Below are 20,851 nucleotides of genomic sequence, written 5' to 3'. Positions count from 1 at the left end.
AAACAGGTTTTTGGGTTATGTTTTAGAATGAATAAGTTTTTCGCTCTCATGTCATTCTTGTTTTACTTTTCACATTTCTTTCGTATTATTGGGTTGATGCTGACTAGTCTTGATGGAGATAAATATGTATCATCACGTACGTTTTTGGGGTTTGACAGGTAATGCTGTATTTTCTCTCAAACTCTCATATATTCAAACTAAATATTCATATCTTCAAATATTCTCTTTTTAAAAAAAATGTAAATTAGTGTACAAAATAAATATTCACTATTCTGAATTCTCAAACTCTTACCAATCTTATTGAACTTCCACTTGGAACTAGATTACATACTGCATAGACTATCTTGCTTAATACAACAACTGTCCCCCACAAACTTAGGACATTACATTACATAAACCTAAGTTCCAGAAGTCCTTCAAAGGATCAAACACTGTACATACATACACATAATTATCACAATTATTCAACTTAATCAAAGACTGGTTATTTTAACAACAAAAAATTGTAGTTTTTGTCTTGACCCTTTTAGAAACTCCTTGTTCCGAGTGGCAAATCACCAAAACACCAACAAATCCTCCCTTTCCATCCATATTATACATGTTCAAAGTAGAATACTACAAACACTTACAATTATAATTTACCTGCCTTATATATATATGCGCTCCTTATTATTATTATCGCCTCTTAGGCTACCAATTCCAAATCCAGTATTCAATTTCTTCAATTCCAACTCTATTTTCCGATTCTATTCTCGTCCCTCTCACTATTTGAGATCGGCGATTACTCCTCCTACAATGGCGTCGCCGATTGAGGAAAGTGTGGGTGTAGCGAGGAGGTGTTGGATCAATTTTAAGAAAGAGTCTACTTTTGCAATTTACACTCCTTTTATCGTTTGCTTGGCTTCTGGAACTCTGAATATTGATACTTTCCGCCATTACATTGCGCAGGATGTTCACTTTCTCAAGGCATTCGTTCAAGGGTCAGTACTTTCACTCTCTTTTTTTCTTTTTTAATTAGATTAATAAATTTATCGAAAAAATGTTTCAGTATTTGTTCGATTTTGTTCTGGTACTATAAACTTTCATTGGTGTTTTAAATTATAATTGTTTGTAGAATATGTTTCAGTAAGTATGTGTATTATTCTTCTTTTTGGTACTGGGGATATGGCATTTGAGTAAATGTGAAATAAGTAGCATTGCGTCACGAATGAAGCAGTAATGAGCTTCAATTAATTGAAATGCAGAAATGAAAAAGAAGGGAAAAGAAGATAGAAGAAGAGAAGGAAATTTGATATTTCATTTATGATATTTCGATAAAACAGTACAACAACTCCATAGATGGATTTGGATAGAGTTACTAATAAACCCAAAAACATAAAGAACTTAAGTCAAATACTGGAATTAAAAATTACAAGAACTCACAGGATCTAAATGACTTAAAATTAGGAAATTGTAGTCTCCCAAATAGCTTCTTGAGGGAGCAAATTGTCCCATTGCACGAACACTTGTGTTGCAATTGCATCTCCCTTTTTTACTATTTTGTGATCCAGAATGACAATTGGTTAGATGGCACATTGGAGTCTCATTAGTAGGAACTACATTGGACCCTATCCTTTCCTTCAATTTGGAAATGTGAAAGATATGGTGAATTCTAGATGTGGGAGGAAGTTACAATTCATAAGCAACAGTGACTGATCTTCTTGATCATACTGTACGGCCCATAATACTTGGAAGTGAGTTTCAAATTAAGGCAATAGAAGTTTGCATATATGGTTGTAACTTAATATACACCTAGTCTCCCAACATCCGGTTCTTTTTAGAACCTTAGCCATCACCTGCCTTTCTTGCAACCATTGAACCACTGCAACCACTTTGGATTGAGATATCAACTCAAAAGTGAGTTGTGGAGGGTCATATCCATATAAGATCTTGAAAGGAGACATCTTCGTAGCTAAATCGTAATTGGAATTATATCCATATACAGCCAAGACCAGTCACTTGCACTCTTCACCTAGTTTGTTACCACAGATGCACCTTAAATAATTTTCCAGGCACTTGTTGACCCTTTCAGTTTGCCCATCAGTTTGGGTATGGTATGCTGATTTAAACTTCAGTCTTCTCTTCAAACCTTTGAAAAATTCTTTTCAAAAAGATACCGAGGAACACTTTATCTCTATCACTCACTATAGTACTAGGCAACCCATGTAGTTTATAAACATTGTTCCTGTGGCTAACTTCACATTCTAATACCACCCTTTGAACATCAGTTAACATTGAAGGCCAATAGAATAATAGTTTGATCCTTTGTATTGAAGTAGAGACTCCAGAGTGTCCACCAAGACCAAAAGTATGAATTTGTTGCACCAATTGTTGTCTTAGTCCACTACCATTTCTAACTCAAGTCTTGCCTTGCAACCCTAGTAAACCATTTTGTATAGCAACATCCTCTATAGCTGCAGTATCTAGATGAAGTTGAGTTAACAACTGGACAACTTCTTGTTCTCTTTCATAACTGCTTAGGATCTCCTCTATCCACTTAGGCGGCATATGACTGATAACACTGTAATTAACTTCTGTGTCATACCCTAGACAAGATATCTGCAGCCGTGTTTTCCACACCATTCTTGTAATGGATTTCATAAATTTTAACCCCATAAGCATGGTATGCCCTTATGTTGTAATGAAGTGAAAATTTTCTAATCCTGCAAAAACTTTAGACTTAAATGGTCAGTTTTAGTAATAAAGTGGTGAGGATGGAGGTAGTGTCTCCATCTCCTCACTGCCATAAGCAAGTCAATCAACTCCTTCTTATAAGTTGATAAGCCTTGACCGCTTTTTGCTCAGTACTTTACTGAGATAAGCAATATGTTGCTTGTCTTTCATGAGGAATGCCCCAACTCCAGTTCCACAATCATCAACTTCTACAATGAATGGTTTACCAAAATCATGTAAGGCCAAGACTGGTACAGAGGACATAGCAATTCACAGCTCCTGAAGTGCCTCAGTGGCTTCATCACTCCAAGAAAATGCCCTTTTTTGGTAATGAAGTTAAAGGCTTGCTGATCAATGCAATAAGAAATCCCCTCAACTCCTTCAGATTGCTATCTTCGGGCCAGTGTTGTGAAAAGCGACAAAAGGTGCGTTTAAAGCGTGAAGCGAGGTGAGGTGCAAGCACTGTGCTGCTGAAAAAGCAAGCGCTTCAGTAGGCGAAGTGAGAAGTGCACTTAAAAAAAGGCAATGAAAAGCTCGCTTAAATGAAATAAGTGCTAGTTAGGTTTTTTTTTTTGAAATTTCTGTAAATATACTTGGGCAACATCTTTCCAATTATTTTTCCTCCTTGGTCGACTGCTGTGACTGCTGCTACACTCTACGGGTTAGTTCTCTTCTTCTCTTTGGTCGACTGCTCTTCTGTTTTTTCCTCTTCTCTTCTTCTCTTTGGTCACTGCTGCTTTGTTTTTTTTTTTTTTTCTTTTTTTTTGTTTTGCTGGCTGCTGCTATGTTTTGTCTCTATATTTTTTTTCCTTTGTTTTTTGTTGTTGTGACTGAGTTACTGTTCCTCTGTTTGTAATGCTATGCTCTGTTTTTTTTTTTTTTTCTGGCTGCTGCTCTGTTCCGTCTCTATATTTATTTTCCTTAGTTTTTTTGCTGTTCTGTTACTGAGTTACTCTTCTATTTTTGCTTGTAGTAAATTGTATTTTCTTATTCAATATCACAATGAAGAATAGGAGTTTGATCCTTTGTGATTTAGTTATGTATTTTCTTTAAATGTTATGACTTATGAGGATTATTGACTATCTATTTACCTTTTAATCTAAGAATATGTTACCTCTATTAAGTTATTTAATATTTTTTATCTTTATAATAAATACCGCTTTATTTGAAAAAAGCGTGCGCTTCGCTTCACGCTTCTGTGAAGCGAGCCCTCGTCACTTTTTTCTGCTTCTCGCTTCCCAAAAAAACTGGTTCGGGCCAATTTTCCATTACTGACCACTTCTCTAGTGATGATGTGCCCAAGATATTCTACTTGCTTCTGTCCTAAAGCACACTTGGACACCTTGGCAAACAACCGATTCTCCTTCAACAGTTGTAACACAATCTCTAAATGTTTCACATGATCATTTGATGATGCACTGTAAATCAAAATATCATAAAAAAGAGTAATATGAACTTCCTGAGATATGCTCCAAAGACTTGGTGCATTAATGATTGAAAAGTGACGGGGACATTAGTAAGGCCAAATGACATTACTCTGAATTGCCGCAATCCATGATGGGTCCTAAAAGCAGCTTTATGTTCATCCGCCCTTCTCATTCTCACTTGGTGATACACTGACCTTAAGTCCACCTTAGAGAATATTTTAGACCCATTCAACTCATCTAGAAGATCTTCCACCACGGGGATGGGATATTTGTTTTTCACAGTTAATGAATTCAACCTTCTATAGTCAACACACAATCTCCAAGTACTTTCTTTCTTTTTAAAAGGTAGGGCAGGTAATGCAAAGCATGAATGACTAGGTACTACAGTTTGAGAGCTAACATATCATCAATAATGCTCTCAATTACATTCTTTTGGTCAAAGGAATACCCGTAAGGTCTTAAATGGAAACGTCGGGCTCCTCACAACAATGGAATGTTGTGATCACAAGTCCTGTTAGGAGGCAATTTCTTTGGTTCATCAAAGACCTCTTGAAATGATTTATAACAAAATTGTTATCTCTTGAGGGACCTGCTGCCTTCGATCATCAATTGTAGCTACCCATGGTGCAAACAACATCTGTCCCACTAAGGTGTTTGTTGAACAATTTCAGTAGCTTTTCACCCTCGGTTGGGAAGCGTATGTTCTCATCCTGATAACCCAACAATGTGATTAACCTACGACGAAAGGTGACAAGGGCCTGCCTCGCCTCGCGGCGAGGCGCTCACCTTTTTGAATTGAGGCGCCAATTAATACCAAAAATTAAAAATATTTAATTGCATATATAAATATCCATCCAATGTCCCACTTTTTGCTAGCATCCGACGCCATTGAATTCACTATTTATGAACAAATAAATACAATATTAATTAGTATAAAACTAAATTAAGTAGGGAAGAAATAATTATAGAAGGATTAATTTATTTATTTTTAATATAGATAGAGCAGTGAGCACAAAACAGAGCAGTCAATTATTGTTCACTACCACGGGAAAACAGAGCATAGTGACTGACTGACTGAAGAAGAAACTGAAGTAGAGCAAAACTGAAAAGAAGAAAAGAAGAGAAGAAGAAGAAGAAGAGAACTGACTGAAGATAAGAAGAAGCAGAGAAAAACTGAAAAGAAGAAGAAAAAGAAGAGGTCTCGTAGTCATACCTGGAAGCAGACGCGACTTGCGCGAAGGATAAGAGTAGAATAGAAGAAGTCGCGACTCGCGACTGAGTAGAAGAGGTCGCAATGTCGCGATGATTGTAGAAAACCCTGATTTTGAGTTTTTCACTAATATTAATCAAGTCAGACCTTTTTTTTTAAAAAAAAAAGAAAAGAGGCGCTACCACCTCGCCTCGCCATCGCCATCGCCATCACCTTATTGTCGCCATATCTCACCTATTTCACTTCGCCTCGCCTCACAGCAATTAGGCGACACAGCCTCACCTCGCCTTATCGCCTTTGGCGAAAGGCGAGCGCCTTTCACAACACTGGGATAGACTGTGTGGTCTAGTACTTAGTACAACCGGGGAAAACACATCTGTCCGGTCCATACCTAGCACCAAATCACATCCACCAACTTGCAACAATCTAATGTCAAAACAAAATTGTTCTTCTTGCATTTGCCACAAAAGATTTGAACAACAATGTTTTGTATGCATAGCCTCTTCATTAGTTACTTTCACCTTCATCCTAATAAAACAAGGGACTACAGACAGTCTTAAAGCCTTGACCACTTGAGGGGTCACAAAACTATGAGTTGAACCAATATCAATCAGTATAATCAAAGGCAGTTTCTGTACATAACCCAAAATTGTGATAGTAGAAGGTTTGAGATGGTTACCCCCATCGCAACACACATGGATATCCTACCCTCTTCTTCTGTAGGTTTCTCGTCCTCAGTGTTTTCAACCTTCTCACCACTGACTTCACCCTCCTCATGAATGACCTGCACCTCAACTTCTCCGGCCCTCTCCTTCCTAAGTAAGAGCATGAAATGTCTTAGGTTTGCATTGATGGCTAGGAAAATAAGCTTCGTGGCAGTAACATAGATTCCTTTCTTTGAGGGCTTCATTGGTGGGGTTTGGTTTGAAAGGAACCCTAGGTCTAGAAACAAAAGTCTTGTGTTTTTGTATTGGTAGATCGATAAGGAACAATGGCGCTGTTGGATTGAGGTTGGGTTGAAGGTCCTTGGTAAGGTACAATTGCTCTGGAAGAAGTGGTTTGGTTGTGAGGATATTGGGCTATCATGGGAGTAGTGGTTCCTTGGAGGGCTTTAAAACAAGCTTCATACGATTTTGGTAGTTCATAAGGATCCAAGAGGGTTTTGGGGTTTGCTAAACCAACTAGTGGCTTTATTTCTGGTTTCAGACCACTTGTAGCAAGCAATGAAGTGAGTTTTGTTCAAAAGAGGGTTTATCAATAGCATATAAGACTTAAGTTCATCAAGCTTTTCCTCGTACCTATCAATACTACCAGTTTGTTTATTGTTGTTGAATTCATCAACAATATCCAAAGGTCTCACATTACCAAACCTCTGACATACTTCCGTGCAAACAAAAATCAATTGGTGCCCTTTTGTTCTAGGATGTGGCTGTTGAACCAGACATCAGCCTTATCACTCATATGGACTGAAACATAACTCATTTTCACTTAGTTGGGTCGTGACATCATTCCGACCCTACCCATATAATTTTATTTCTTAGATTGTGACCACTTTTAGCCATCAAATCTAATACTCCGGCATAAGAGCATGTTCCAGCCAATTTTTTCGGTGACTTGTTTAATATCGGCTCATCTATTGATTCCAACATGATCCATACACTTTATACTAGATTTTGAGCACTTTGTTGCTGAGGGGGAGTTTAGTTGCCTTGTATGTCGATTATGTAAGTCACTCTATGGTCTAAAACAGTCTTTGCAAGTTTGGTTTGGGAAGTCAACACTGTAATTTTATCACTCTGTGTTTTATCGGCATTATGCATCAAATTCCGTATTTCATAGGAAGATTAAGCACATTGAGGTTGACTGTCAATTTTGTGAAGTCGAAGGTGACTCACAGCCTCCCTCTCGCCCAAATAAATGAAATGGGATGAATCAAATCAATAAGCTTTTTGATTGATTCAGGGCGCAGCGAAGCCAAATTCAATCAAGGAAAGGGGGCTTAACACTATTATGAAAACAATAATGCATTTTTTTAGTGCGGTCAAAAGAACACAAAAATTCTCTTGGTGGGGTCTGTTTGAACAGACCCGGCAACTAAAGGGACTTGCAGATATCTCACCAAGCCCCTCATCGGTCCTCGAATTAATTACATTTGTAACAAGCTAGGTACATGAATTGTATGCACTAGCTTGAGGGGGAGTGGTAGGAATAGGTTTTATACAATTCTATTAGAATAGGAATAGGTTTATACAATTCTATTTAGAATAGGAATAAGAATAGGAATAGGAATACAAATAGAAATAGGAATAGTAAATAGTATCCTACTTGGTAAAGGATTGTAGTCTAGTGTCTATAAATAGGGTCTCAATGTAATAATGTAGAAACGGCAACAATTCAATAATATTCTTTTCCTATATTTCTCACATGGTATCAGAGTCAGGCCCATCCCAATTTGTTGTTCACCGATGATGGGCCCCCATTTAGAAGTGTTCACGCTCCAGTTGAGATCAGGGCGTGCGGGGGAGTGTTAAGATGTCCCACATCGGTAGAGGGATGAGAATTTGGTCTCCTTATATGGACTTGGACAAACCTCCCCTCATGAGCTAGCTTTTGAGGTTGAGTTACTCCCAGGTGTCATATCTTTACAAGCTTCAATCGTGAAATGCAGAAATGAGAAAGAAGGAAAAAGAGGATAGAAGAAGAGAAGGAAATTGGATATTTCGATAAACCTGTACAACAACTATAAAAAGGACTAATCTGCAGCTGGATTTGGACACGTAAAGCCAAAAACATAAAGGACTTATAGGCAAATACTGGAATTAAAAATTACAAGAACTCACAGGACCTGGTTGGCTTGATTAAATTAGACTTAGCCCTAATAATTCTGTTACTAACATCATATTCATGACATTGTCGTTTGTGTTTATTTGGGGGTTTCATTTTTATTTCGTAGAAGTACTGGATTTGGACACGTCACCTAGCCAATTACTAACAAAGCCAAAATATAAAGGACTTATAGGCAAATACTGGAATTAAAAATTACAAGAACTCACAGGACTTGGTTGGCTTGATTAAATTAGACTTAGCCCTAATAATTCTGTTACTAACGTCATATTCATGACATTGTCGTTTGTGTTTATTTGGGGGTTTCATTTTTATTTCTAGAAGTACTCAGTTTATTTCCATTCGTAACGAAAATCAAGAGAACAGCCACCTTTATTGTATAACTGTTTCTTTTTCTCTCCAGACGAAGGATTTTTGTGATGGATTTTATGTTTCTCAACTTTTATGAAAGAAAATGGGAATTAACAGATATAGTGAAAGAGAATGGCATTCTAACATTTGAATGACTATGGGCTTAGTCCATTTTCATTGAAGAGTATCTTAATTTTGTTAGTTGGTCAAATGTACTAGAAGTAGTACTACAAATCTCTATCCAAATTGTACAAGAAGTAAGAAATTCATTATTCCTTGGGTGATTTCCAATTTACAGCCTGGGTATGACAAGTGAATTACTTTACCCTTTTAAAGTCATTGGGAATGTCTGCTAAAATATCGGCATGTTCAGGTAAACTAAAACATTAAAGATGTGGAGGGGAAAAATATACATGAAAACAGTGTTTTTTCCAGTTAAATGAAAGAAAAGGATTAAAAAAACAACCATTAATCGAATTGCCTTTTCATACTCTACTTCTTCGGCTTTTTTCTTGTAATCAACCTTTAATTCCTCTTTGATCCTAGATGTAATGTTAAAAGGACAAGTCAATAATCTGTCTTGATTCTTTTCGACAAGTATGAACTCAAAACTTCTACGAGAACATCATGTTTCTTGCTCTTTTGTTTAAATTTTTGTTTGCTCTCTTATTTTTATGGGATTCCTTTTACCTTCCACTATATGGTACTCCCTCCATCTCAATTTATATGATATTCTTTCCTTTTTAGACAGTCTAGAAAGGAATTACATCTTTCTATATTTAGTGACAACTTAACTTCAAACTTCCCATTTCACCCTTGATGAGATAATTTATAGACAAAAAATTCTATGACTTATTTCAGACCACAAGTTTCAAGTCTCTTTTTTTCCTTCTTAAATTCCAAGCCCAGTCAAACACTTCACATAAATTGGGACGGAAGGAGTATAGTTTTTTTTTTTTTTTTTTACTTTGAAGTATTTTCTTCTGGATTATCAGTTATTTCGGTGCTTAAGTTTTTGCCAGAAGTCTGGGTATTCAGTCAAGTCCCAGGGGTGAGGTAATCCCCTACCCATAGTTTAGGGAGTAAAAATGAGTGTTCCTTATACCCTCATTTTTAGGTCTCTTTTGAAATATGGATTCTATGTACTTTTTCTTTTAATGAATTTCTTCTATGCAACCTTTTTTTGCTAGAGATGTGGGAGTTTTGGGGTCTAGTGGTTTTAATGCTCTTTGTTATTGCTAAAAATTCTAGAGTTCGCAAAAATGATAGATTTTCGGGGTTGCTTTTCATTGGATTTGTTGGCCGTGTAATAACCCCCCCCTCTCCATTTCTTGTGCTAAGAGGTTTGTTAGTAATATATATATTAATGAAACAAATTGCAGGTATGAAGCAGCAGAAGTGTGTACTGATGATGACGATGCGAAGGTTGGCATTAGTGAACTGCGGAAGAATATTGTGAATGAACTTAAAATGCATGATGCAGTTTTAGAAGTAAGATATGAGGCTCTTTTCCATTAAATTCAAGTTTCTCCCTGTCCATTTGGTGATTAGGATTGCCATGTGCCCTTGCCCACAAATTTCCTTTTACTTCTTTGCAATATTTTCCAGTTGAGTATCAGTAGGGACATCTCCCGAAAGATATAGTTGACTATCAAATTGAGTCATTTACCTAAAAACCTTGTTTTGAATGAACTGCCAAAGGGATGTGGGATTTTAAACCATTTATGTTGTCTGTTCATTTTCTTTTGCAACCGAAAAACTAATCAGGTTTCTAATGGCATGAGCTTTCGCTAAGTTGCTAACCATGGATACATTTGCCTTTCTGTTGATCTTGATTAGGCTCGTTGCAAAGGAATGTGATATGCATAATTTTCTTTCTTAGTAGGCATTCGGACATGCGATTTCATCTCGTAATTTGAAATCATGAGATGAAATCAATATTTGGACATGCGATTTCATCTCATTATTTTAAATCATGAGATGAAACCCCAAATTCTCCAAAAAGCTTGATTTGTGAATTTTATATTATGATTTCATATATTTCAAATACAAAAATTGACCCACAAGTTTATATTTTGTAATAGAAAAATCCACCATTTTACATCTGCCAACCATTTATTTCATATGTAAACAAAATTTATAATTGATATTATTACTCTTGCCAACCTATATACCATTTATATCGGAATAACCATTACTTTTACGTACCAAATTTATAGTTGAATATTATTATTTTTACCAACTTTAAACCATTTATGTCGGATATAACCATTATTCTCACCAACCAATACCAATTTTTAGTTGATATTATTACTCTTACCAACCTTTAAACCATTTATATCGAGAAATGCATGCTCAACGAGAGGAGATTGTCCATACTATGTGGGAGAGGATTATATTAAAGAGTAGTACACTACAACTCATGTTCAATTTTATTGTTTGATCAGTAAATGTTCTATTTTCTTAAGAAATAACTTTGTGGTAGTGTATTATACTTTTGTTATGAATGTTTGCTTATTTGGTAAGATTGTATAAAGATTTGGGGTAATTTTGTTAAAAATTTTCACAACTTACGGGTTGTTTATGTTTATGAGCAAAAAATACAACTTAAAATCCAAATTGCATGTCCAAACAAAAAACAGACCCTTAGTTTATCAGTACCATCCATGTAAGTAAGTACATTTATATCTCTCATCTAGGTCATTTATCTTGAAACTTATAGGGATTTTGCTGCCTGGGAGAACTTCGATGTAAAAATTACTTCCAGCTTAAGTCACCATCTCCAACTTTAGCTTTTGCATCCTCACCATTCAAAATATTTCCAAGGAATTTGTTAAATTCAAATCTGGCTATCATCAGTGTATTAAAATCCTAACTATTCTATCTTTCAACCTCGAAAAGTTCAGTAGCCTAGAAGGCACTATAAACATTTGCACACAACTTGGTGAAATGGATATCTCTCATAATCTGTTCAAAGTATGTTATGTGGACCAGGTATGGGCGTCAGATATGTATGAGAGGTTTTGCATATTTTAAATCATTTTTACTTTGGATGTGGGGTGTGCATGGAGTATTTAGGTGTGATTGTGATGATACTGCTATCAGTCAATCAATTAGACAGCTATGCGAATCCTCCATAATCATTCTGCTCTATTTGGATCCGTTCATTTTAATATTACTTCTCTTGAAAACAATTGTCTCTAAAGCAAGTTAGTGGTTATCTAAAACTACAGGTTTTCTAAATCTGACAATTTTCTACACTTTTGGTAGACACTGACATACTGTGAGGATACACCTAATTAGCACAAAACTATCTCTGGATGCATATGGTAGTTGACTATCTAAGATCTGTTTGACGTAAGGTGTGAATGATCTTGTTGATCTAAAGATATCTTGTCTATGTTGGGAGTTTGAGGTCTCAATGAATAATGTGGTTGTCAGTCTATCTTGTAGTTCTTTAAAATATTGTTTCCAGTGTATTATACTTATACATCTTGGGTAAATGACGGTGTGGTATACGAGGAGAGCTCAGTGGGCATATCAGTTGTCAAGAAAACAATATAGTTTGACTAGCAAAGAAAACAATGTCTTTTTCTTTTTGATTTGATGGATGTTATGGTACTCTTTACAAAGTTAAATGTACTTTAGTTGTCCTATTTGATTTTGTTATGATCTGCTGTAAAAGTGAAGTAAATAGTGGTCAAGTGACTGAGTGTCACTGCTAGCACAGTTGGCCTTGATTGTCTGTAATGTAGAGCAAATTCTCTTTCTATTTAGATGTTTAAAGAGTCTTTACTTCTGATTAAGGAAGGATATTGCAGCTGATATTAACTCAATGTTAGATTATTTGTCTGGCGGTTCTTTTGGAAGGAAAAGAGTGGTTGAATTTTTGAAAGCAAAAGTAAACCTGTAATTAGCATTAAGTACAGATGTGTCTCTATACTTGTTTTTTTGGTGTAAATAGCAATTGCAAATGATTCATGGTAGATTTTCTGTTTTTACATTGTTAGTATTGTTAGGCTTCATTTATTTACATTAAGATTAAGTCATCTGGATATGAATACAAATCTAAATATTAAGATGTGCATTAAGATTTAGATGTTTGAATCTGAAAGCACATCTTAATATTAAGATACTAGTATAAAATTTGTCTTTCATTTAAAAATTTATAAGTTCTACAACAACTTACCCAGTTTAGTCCCACAAAGTGGGGTTTGGGAGGGTAGAGTGTATGCAAACCTTACCCCATCCCTACCTCAGAGTTAGAGAGATTGTTTCCGATAGATCCTCCACTTAAGGAAAAATAGTCTAAAGCAGTCCCAAAAAGGAGTAACGAAAGCACAAGAAACAATAGATAATAATAAAAACAACCTATAACAACAAAACAGAAACTACAACAGAACAATACGATAATCGTGGTACAAGAAACAACAGGTAGTAATAGAAATCGAAGGCCAAGAAACGACAGGAGCAATACTACGAGTACTAATATGAACAAACAACAAGATAACACATTGCACCCTCCTGTCTAAAGGTCATGTCTTCGGTAAGCTGAAACAAGTCATGTCTAATCACCTCTCCCCAATACTTGTTCAGTCTACCTCTACCTCTCTTGAAACCATCATAGCCAACCTCTCACACTTCTGCAGTGGGGCATCCATGCATTGCCTCTTCACGATCCCGAACCATCTCAGTCTCGCTTCCTGCATCTTGTCCTACTCCAAAGCCACTCCTACCTTGTCTCGGATATCATTATTTCAAATCCTATCTCTCCTAGTATGCCCAAACATCCATCGCAACATCCTCATTTCCACAACTTTCATCTTTTGAACATGAGAGTCCTTGACATGCCAACACTCCGTGATATACAACAAAGCCGGTCTAACCACTACTCTGCAGAACTTGCCTTTAAGGTTTGGTGGTACCTTATTATCGCACAAGACTCCAGATGCGAACCTCCACTTCGTCCACCCTGCACCAATACGATGGGTGACATCATGACCAAACTCCCCATTCCTTTGGATAATAAATAGATCCAATATTCTTGAAACATCCTCTCTTTTGGATGACATGTGTATCAAGCCTCACTTCCACATCTGCCTAATAGTCACGTCACTGAACTTGCACTCCAAGTATCTGCTCTTTGTCCCGACTCTTGCTCGATCCGAACCCTTTAGACTCCAGAGTCTATCTCCAAACCTTCAATTTAGCATTAAAACCACCACGAGTCTTGTCAACCATAACTATGTCATCTGCAAATAATATACACCATGACTATCCACCTTGAATTTTTCCGCGTCAATGTATCCATCACCAAGGCAAATAAAAATGGGCCAAGGGATGATCCTTGATGCAACCCTATTGAAACTGAAAAATGCTCTGAGTCTCCTCCCACAGTCTTTACCTGAGCTTTGTCTCCATCATATATATCCTTGATCTCCCTAGTGTATGGTACAACTTCAGGCCCATTTCCTCACATCATTCAAATTTGGCGTCTCTTTTGGTGGCAATTGAAAATTTCCAACTAGACATCTGCTGAGCAAATCTGATGCTGGCCTGGCTGAACCCCCTGTTACAGATATTTTGTTGTTTCTTGCTGTTATCTGTGACATTTTTGTCTACTTAGCTATCCATCTGCTGTTTTTGAGGCTGCTTTGTACACGGTTTCTGTTTGTCTGTTTCTGCCAGGGAGGGAGTTCTTCACTCTGTTTGTCTCATTGATATAGTTATAAACTTTTGGGCAATGTTCCCCCAACCTTCTTTAAAGGATCCCGCTGGTGTAATAAGAATAGATTTACTTGCTTCCTGAATGCTTATGTACTTCCCACTTTCATTGGATTTACGAGTGATAAAAAACTCAGAAATTGTCCTTCATGTTCCATCTCTTTATCGTCTTCCACTTTTCTTCTGTTTCTGCAAAGAAGACCAACACCAACCACTTCATGACATTAATGCTAATAGTAACTGTCTCATTAAATTTCTGCTGCATTCGATCCAATCGAACCATACTTCTGAGCCTGAATGTCATAGGATTTGGAACCTGCATTATAAAAAATCCTTTCTTAACCCATATCTGTTGAAATTCCAGCCAGAAAAAACAGAAAACTTCTCCCCTGAAAAGCGATTATACTTAAAAAAAGATTCAACACTGACAAGCCACGAAAAAAGTGCCCGAGAGCATTTTGTCTCAGTTGTCAATGTCCCTTAAGCTTATGTGGAAAATTTTACTCTTAATATTAAGGAGAAAATAACTTTGTCTTAGCCTATAACACATGATTGGGCGGAGAAACCTCAAATCTGCAAAGGCATTTGAAAATTGAAATGAGCATAAACCATAGTTATATGGGATACTTTTCCCTTGGATCATTATCAACGGACAAAACACCATGCCAACAGGCTCGGTGAACCAAGATAGAAGTTCATTGATAGCTTTTTATAAAGAAAATCGACTTTGATTGTTGAATAATTCACATCACTTCTGCTTCTGTTGGAACACAAGATTCCCCTATTATGTGGTCAATAATTCTGATTACGTAGGAACAATTCCTCAATATCTTGTTCATTCGCTACAAAATATTTCTTTTGTGCGTCGGTAAATAAAAAAAATGCTTTTTTGGGAAGAGATACTATTTCACCAATTGAGTCAGAGGTATCTGACATATTCATACCTAACGAGCCGCCCATGCCGCAAGCGACAAACAGGCAGATTCTCTGAAGAAGCAGTGGGTACCATTACTACATCGGGAACAGCCTCAAACTGGTGCCCAGCCCAAGAAGCTGCTGCTGAGCCGTAGAAACTTGAACTAAGCCTGGAAGGGAGATCCAAGGTCTGCCTGAAGTTAATGAGATGTGAAGGACCTGTGTTGAAAATTGGTTATGCATTGTGGAAGTCTTAATGCTGATGAATAATCGATGCATTTTGGTATTCTTGTGAGTTTGTTGCTAATAATGAATAAGATATGCTGTTGGGATACAGTTGCAGAAAGGACAAGAGAGGGAAATTCTGAATGAATGGACCAATGGTAATATCAGCAGACTGTTAGTTTCTCTGTACTATCATGGCAAGCTTCTTGATTTTCCAAGACATTTCCTGCTTTACTTTAGAAATGGCACGATGTCCATAGTTAATGCTCAACTGGTTGATCATTGTGGATTCACAATAGCTAATATTTTGGGCTGCCTAGATGTATATATAGTCCGAATTTATTATATATCTTAGTACTTTACACATAGCACATATGAGAGCTACATATTGTGTTAAATCTTGATTTCTATTTGTAAAACAAATTCTCATTATTTTTCTGGAGCGTAAGTAATTTGTCAAGGAAGTTAAGATGTGTGGTTACTGAAAGTGATAGGAACTGTTGTTAACAGTTAGGGATCGTTTGGTAGAGTGTATTAAAAGAAATACTACATGCATTAGCTTTGTGTGTTAGCAGTACCTTGTTTGGTACGTTTTTTCAACCTATGTATAACTAATGCAAGTATTAGTTATACACTCAATTGTGTATTGAGGAGTGTAGTAGTAATACATGGAAATCCATGGTATTAGTAATGCAGGAGGATCTAATGCATGCATTAGCATGGTTAAAGACCCAATTACCCCTCAAAACCTTTTTTTTTACATCTTTTCCGGGTATCTTTGTAAATAAATACCCCCTCTGTCCCTAATTACTTGTCCGCTTTTCCTTTTGTAGTTATCCCTAATTACTTGTCCATTTTGACAAATCAAGAAAGGACAAATTCTTTTTACCTATTATACCCTCAATTAATTACTTTGAAAAAGATAGAACTTCTTGAAAATCTTAAGTTTTTAATTCATCCACTTCATAATTAATAGGGATAAAATGGTAAACTCACTATGTTAATCATTGTTTTCTTAATAGGTGTGCCAATTCAAAAGTGGACAAGTAATTAGGGACAGAGAGAGTATGTTTTAAAAAAATTATGCAATGCTTAAGAAATAATGCAAGCATAACTAATGCAAACATTACTAATACACTTTATTTAGCATAATTAATGTAACCATTACTAATACACTCTATTTAGCATTATTTTTATACACTCTACCAAATGATCCCTTAATGATTTCGATATTGTATCTTATGACCTATGTATCAAAGTACATTAGAAACTCTCTTTATGCACACAAAATTGTCTTCTTGCTTGGGAAAATAAATAATCTCAGTCACTTCTGTAGGAGTGGGGCATTGATCTGGTCAAGGAGTGCACTATTAACCCTGCAACGGCCAAGTACACAGATTTCTTATTAGCTACAGCTTCAGGAAAGGTTGAAGGGGTAAAAGCTGCTAAACTTGCCACTCCATTTGAGAAAACAAAGTTGGCTGCTTATACTCTAGGTGCTATGACACCTTGCATGAGACTTTATGCCTACATTGGTAACGAGCTGCAAGTGTTTCTTGAGGGAGAGAAAAATCATCCATACGAGAAGTGGATTGACAGTTATGCCTCTGAAGGTTTCCAGGTTTGTGGCTGTTTATTCCATTCTCGTCAAACTGATGAATTCAGCTTATGAAAGATATTTATGACATACCACACATTCTACTTAACTGAACTGAAATATCTTGTTTATTGAATAATAGGCATCAGCTCTACAGACAGAGGACTTGTTGGATAAACTGAGTGTCACTTTGACAGGCGAGGAGCTTGACATTATTGAGAAGCTTTATCATCAAGCAATGAAACTTGAAATCCAGTTCTTCTTAGCCCAGCCACTTGTTCAGAAAGCTATCATCCCTTTGTCAAAAGATCACAACCCTGCGGAACAGCGGCTAACAATATTTTCTGATTTTGATTTGACATGCACGATTGTTGATTCTTCTGCCATCTTGGCTGAAATTGCAATTATAACAGCACCAAAATCTGATCAAAATCAGCCAGAGAATCAAATTTCAAGGATGTCGTTGGCTAATTTAAAGAATGCATGGGGGGATCTCTCTAAGCAGTACATGGAAGAGTATGAGCAATGTATAGAGAAGATATTACTTACTGAAAAAGGTAACACTGTTTAATTAATCTTTTGATGTTTTCCAACCTCCCTATGTCATAATATTTCTGATCGGCTGGGATGAACTGTTCTAAGAATCTTACTTTTACAGCGGAAAAATTTGATTACGGAAGACTCTGTAGAACGGTTGAGCAACTTTCTGATTTTGAGAAAAGGGCGAATAGTAGGGTAGTTGAATCTGGGGTACTGAAAGGTCTGAACCTTGAAGACATTAAACGAGCTGGGCAGCAATTGATTCTCCAGGATGGTTGCACCGACTTTTTCCAGAGCATAATAAGAAATGAAAATCTGAATGCAGACATTCATGTCCTCTCCTATTGCTGGTGTGGTGACCTTATTAGGTCTTCCTTTTCATCAGGTATTTCATTGATAATGACAACTTAGTAAAATGGAACTTCAGTTTGAACATATGTGCACTAATCATCATGTTTCAGTTGTATATGCTAGATCTGTGAATATTATTGTTGTCAAGTTGATTGTTATGGTCTGCCTACCTTTTCATGACTACTTCAATGTCTTTTTATTTCTTAGTTGCACCTGGATATGCTAGAAAATTTGCTGAATGTTTTTTGGATGCTAAGTGACATTTGTCCCTCTTTGTCATGCCAATTTGCTTCCACCCGCTATCCTTTTCTTGTACCATGGGAAAGGAAACAACTTTCTAAAAGAAAAAGAAGAAAGGAAGAGGAAATGGAAAAAGAGTGGAGGAAAATGTTGATCATTCCTTGTTTTTCAAATTTACCTTGGTTTCCCCTGTTCTTATTTTGTGTCATGTGTTCTCCTCCCTTTTTGAGTTATCTTTTCCTTTTAAGTCTACTAGAGTTGTTAACATTGTCAATGATTTCTTCTCTTAGTCTGGAAGAGAAGTTTTGGTGTGCTTATAATCTTTAGTTGGGTCTCAAAGATCATCGATCACATGAGCTCTCTTTTATTTTTGCTATGGTTGGTCTTAGTTGACAGTTCCCTTTTCATTTGTAATTATGCAATGCTTGTCAGTTTTTAGTTTCCAGTGAGATGTTAAATTTTTTCCTGCCTTTTCGGCTTATAAATAAGTTATCTATTTGCTGTCTTGTGTTGAACAGGGGGCATAGATGGTCTAGATATACATGCCAATGAGTTGATATTTCAAGAATCTCTATCTACTGGTGAAATTGTTAAGAAAGTTGAATCACCCATTGACAAGGTTCAAGCTTTTAGTAAAATTCTAATGAACTGTCGCAACGACAAAAAGAATCTGACAGTATATATAGGGGATTCAGTTGGTGACTTACTTTGCTTGCTGGAAGCAGATGTTGGCATTGTGCTTGGTTCGAGCTCAAGTCTGAGGAGGGTGGGGAATCATTTTGGTGTTTCTTTTGTTCCTCTTTTTCCAGGTGTTGTCCAGAAACAGAAGATGTACGCTGTGTCAGACTCATCAAGTTGGACGGGACTTTCTGGTGTTCTCTATACTGCCTCTAGCTGGGCTGAGATACATGCTTTTGTATTGGGATCATGAATCTTCAAGTTACTTATTCACCATGCTAGTTAGGACATATGGAGAAACAATCTTATATAATATATCAATACATACAGTTTGTGGCTAGTTTTATTGCAGGCCACAGATTACTTGTGTTCCATTTTTGTTTTTTCTAGTGTTTTCTGTTCAGAAATGTAAATGTGCTTCATTTGGCTGGAGATTCTCTATGAGTACAGCAAATGTTAAACGTTTGTGGCCACTCTATTCTACTCAATATTTTTTTGGTAAAAGGCCCCTTTTCAGATGAGCAATGTGACAGGTCTTGAAGCAGGCCGTATCACATTGTTTTGTTTCTGAAGCTATTGGAAACAACTGTTGTTGGTTGGTTATTGAGGGTATTTTTAGACCAAAAGGTGGAAAGTGACAATTTTAGAGCCGTTTTGTCATACGTCAAGGATATTTTTTACTCTTTTCCTATTCTAATAATCTAGTATCTTGAGTTCTCCAGCTATTGGAAACGATTATTGGTTGTAGTGAGGTGTTCTGTAATGGATGATATAGTTATCATCATAAACAGTGTGAAGGTCTTATTATCATGAATTAGATGAAGTGGGATTTTGGAGTTCCTTTTTACCCCAGCTGGTGTGGAGATTGTTTACGAACCGTGAGATGGACGACATTTTTTGTTCTAATAATGGAAGTCTTCTGAGACCAACAAGGGTTGTGGTGGAGTGGTATACTCATCTATTCTAAACCAGAGGGCTCGGGTTTTAAGTCCCCTTGGTTACAAAGTTGCCTTTGTTAGAGAGTGTTTTACGCGCAAATTTGGATCTAGTCGGACTTCAAATATGATACTTTTCGGTGTAAATTTGGATTTAGTTGGACTTTAATGTGGGTACTGGACACCGGGGGCGAAACCAAAAAATATGGAAGCCTTTTGTGATGTTGGGATTTAAAAATGAAATAGAATCGCTGCTTACTTTTCACACGGTAAAGTTGAGAGTTTGAAAAAATTAAGTTGAGCCTAAAGATTGTAAATTGTCCAATCTTTTTTCTTGTTCAGTGGATAGAGATTCATTTTTTCTTGATCCGCACATACGGATCTCTATCAAACTAGAACACCCCCCAAAAAACTAATCCTAATCATATTGATGACCAACTCAAATTTTGCTTCATTATTCCCACTAATATTAAAGTGAAAATTAGGTAAAAATTATTCGGCCATCTAATTAATAAATATGGATAAGTAAGTATATTATGTATACACTATGATTGTTTATATTGTATATAGGTATATATGTTATCAATGTTGATCATAATTGATGACCAAGTCAAATATTGCTTCATTTTTCCCACTAATATTAAAGGGAAACTTATATATCTATTTATTTATATTATGTTATGTATACCTTAAAAGTATGAACTCTCTAACTTGAATGTTAAAATTATTATAATATCCCTAACTTCAAATACCCAATTTAGAATACATTATGTATTTTATATTATATTATATTTTATTTATTTATTTATTTGTTTGTTTGTTTGTTTTATATTCTATTAAAAGCTGACACCTTTTCACATCTAAAAACCAAACTACCCATCTAAAAAATGATTTAAATGCCTTAAAAAGAAGGCTTCACTAAAACAGACATATCTTTTTACTGCAAAGCTCGAAATGAAGCAAACTTAGCGGAGTTGGAAAGAGGACTCAAAGATCTTTATTTAATTTGATAGGTCATAGGCCACCTAATTCTTTATGTGCTAAGATTTATGATTGTTTGAAGTTGACCCAAGAAAAATCTCATATTGAACTAGGGCTGGCA

General features: G+C 36.2%; 1 protein-coding gene across 1 annotated transcript; it reads left to right on the top strand.

The window, feature by feature from the left end:
- Positions 1-535: 535 nt before the first annotated feature.
- On the top strand, positions 536-19,318 carry LOC125838345 (bifunctional TH2 protein, mitochondrial-like). Its single transcript, XM_049517406.1, has 6 exons — positions 536-980; positions 9,927-10,035; positions 16,745-17,029; positions 17,148-17,562; positions 17,664-17,930; positions 18,655-19,318. The coding sequence occupies exons 1-6, from the start codon at positions 658-660 to the stop codon at positions 19,065-19,067; spliced, it is 1,812 nt and encodes a 603-aa protein (XP_049373363.1). The 5' UTR covers positions 536-657; the 3' UTR covers positions 19,068-19,318.
- Positions 19,319-20,851: the final 1,533 nt, after the last annotated feature.

This window comes from Solanum verrucosum, unplaced genomic scaffold (assembly GCF_900185275.1).
Source record: "Solanum verrucosum unplaced genomic scaffold, falcon-dt-bn FXZP01000150.1, whole genome shotgun sequence".
In the NCBI taxonomy this organism is placed as follows: domain Eukaryota; kingdom Viridiplantae; phylum Streptophyta; class Magnoliopsida; order Solanales; family Solanaceae; genus Solanum; species Solanum verrucosum.
This window is presented reverse-complemented; position numbering and strand designations above follow the sequence as displayed.

What these genes read in the sequence shown, in the direction of transcription:
- LOC125838345 (XM_049517406.1), top strand. Translation starts at nt 658, where the DNA reads ATGCGCTCCTTATTATTATTATCGCCTCTTAGGCTACCAATTCCAAAT. An exon ending in TGCATGATGCAGTTTTAGAA is followed by an intron (nt 10,036 to 16,744) that starts GTAAGATATGAG and finishes TCACTTCTGTAG; the next exon opens with GAGTGGGGCATTGATCTGGT. An exon ending in GATATTACTTACTGAAAAAG is followed by an intron (nt 17,563 to 17,663) that starts GTAACACTGTTT and finishes TTACTTTTACAG; the next exon opens with CGGAAAAATTTGATTACGGA.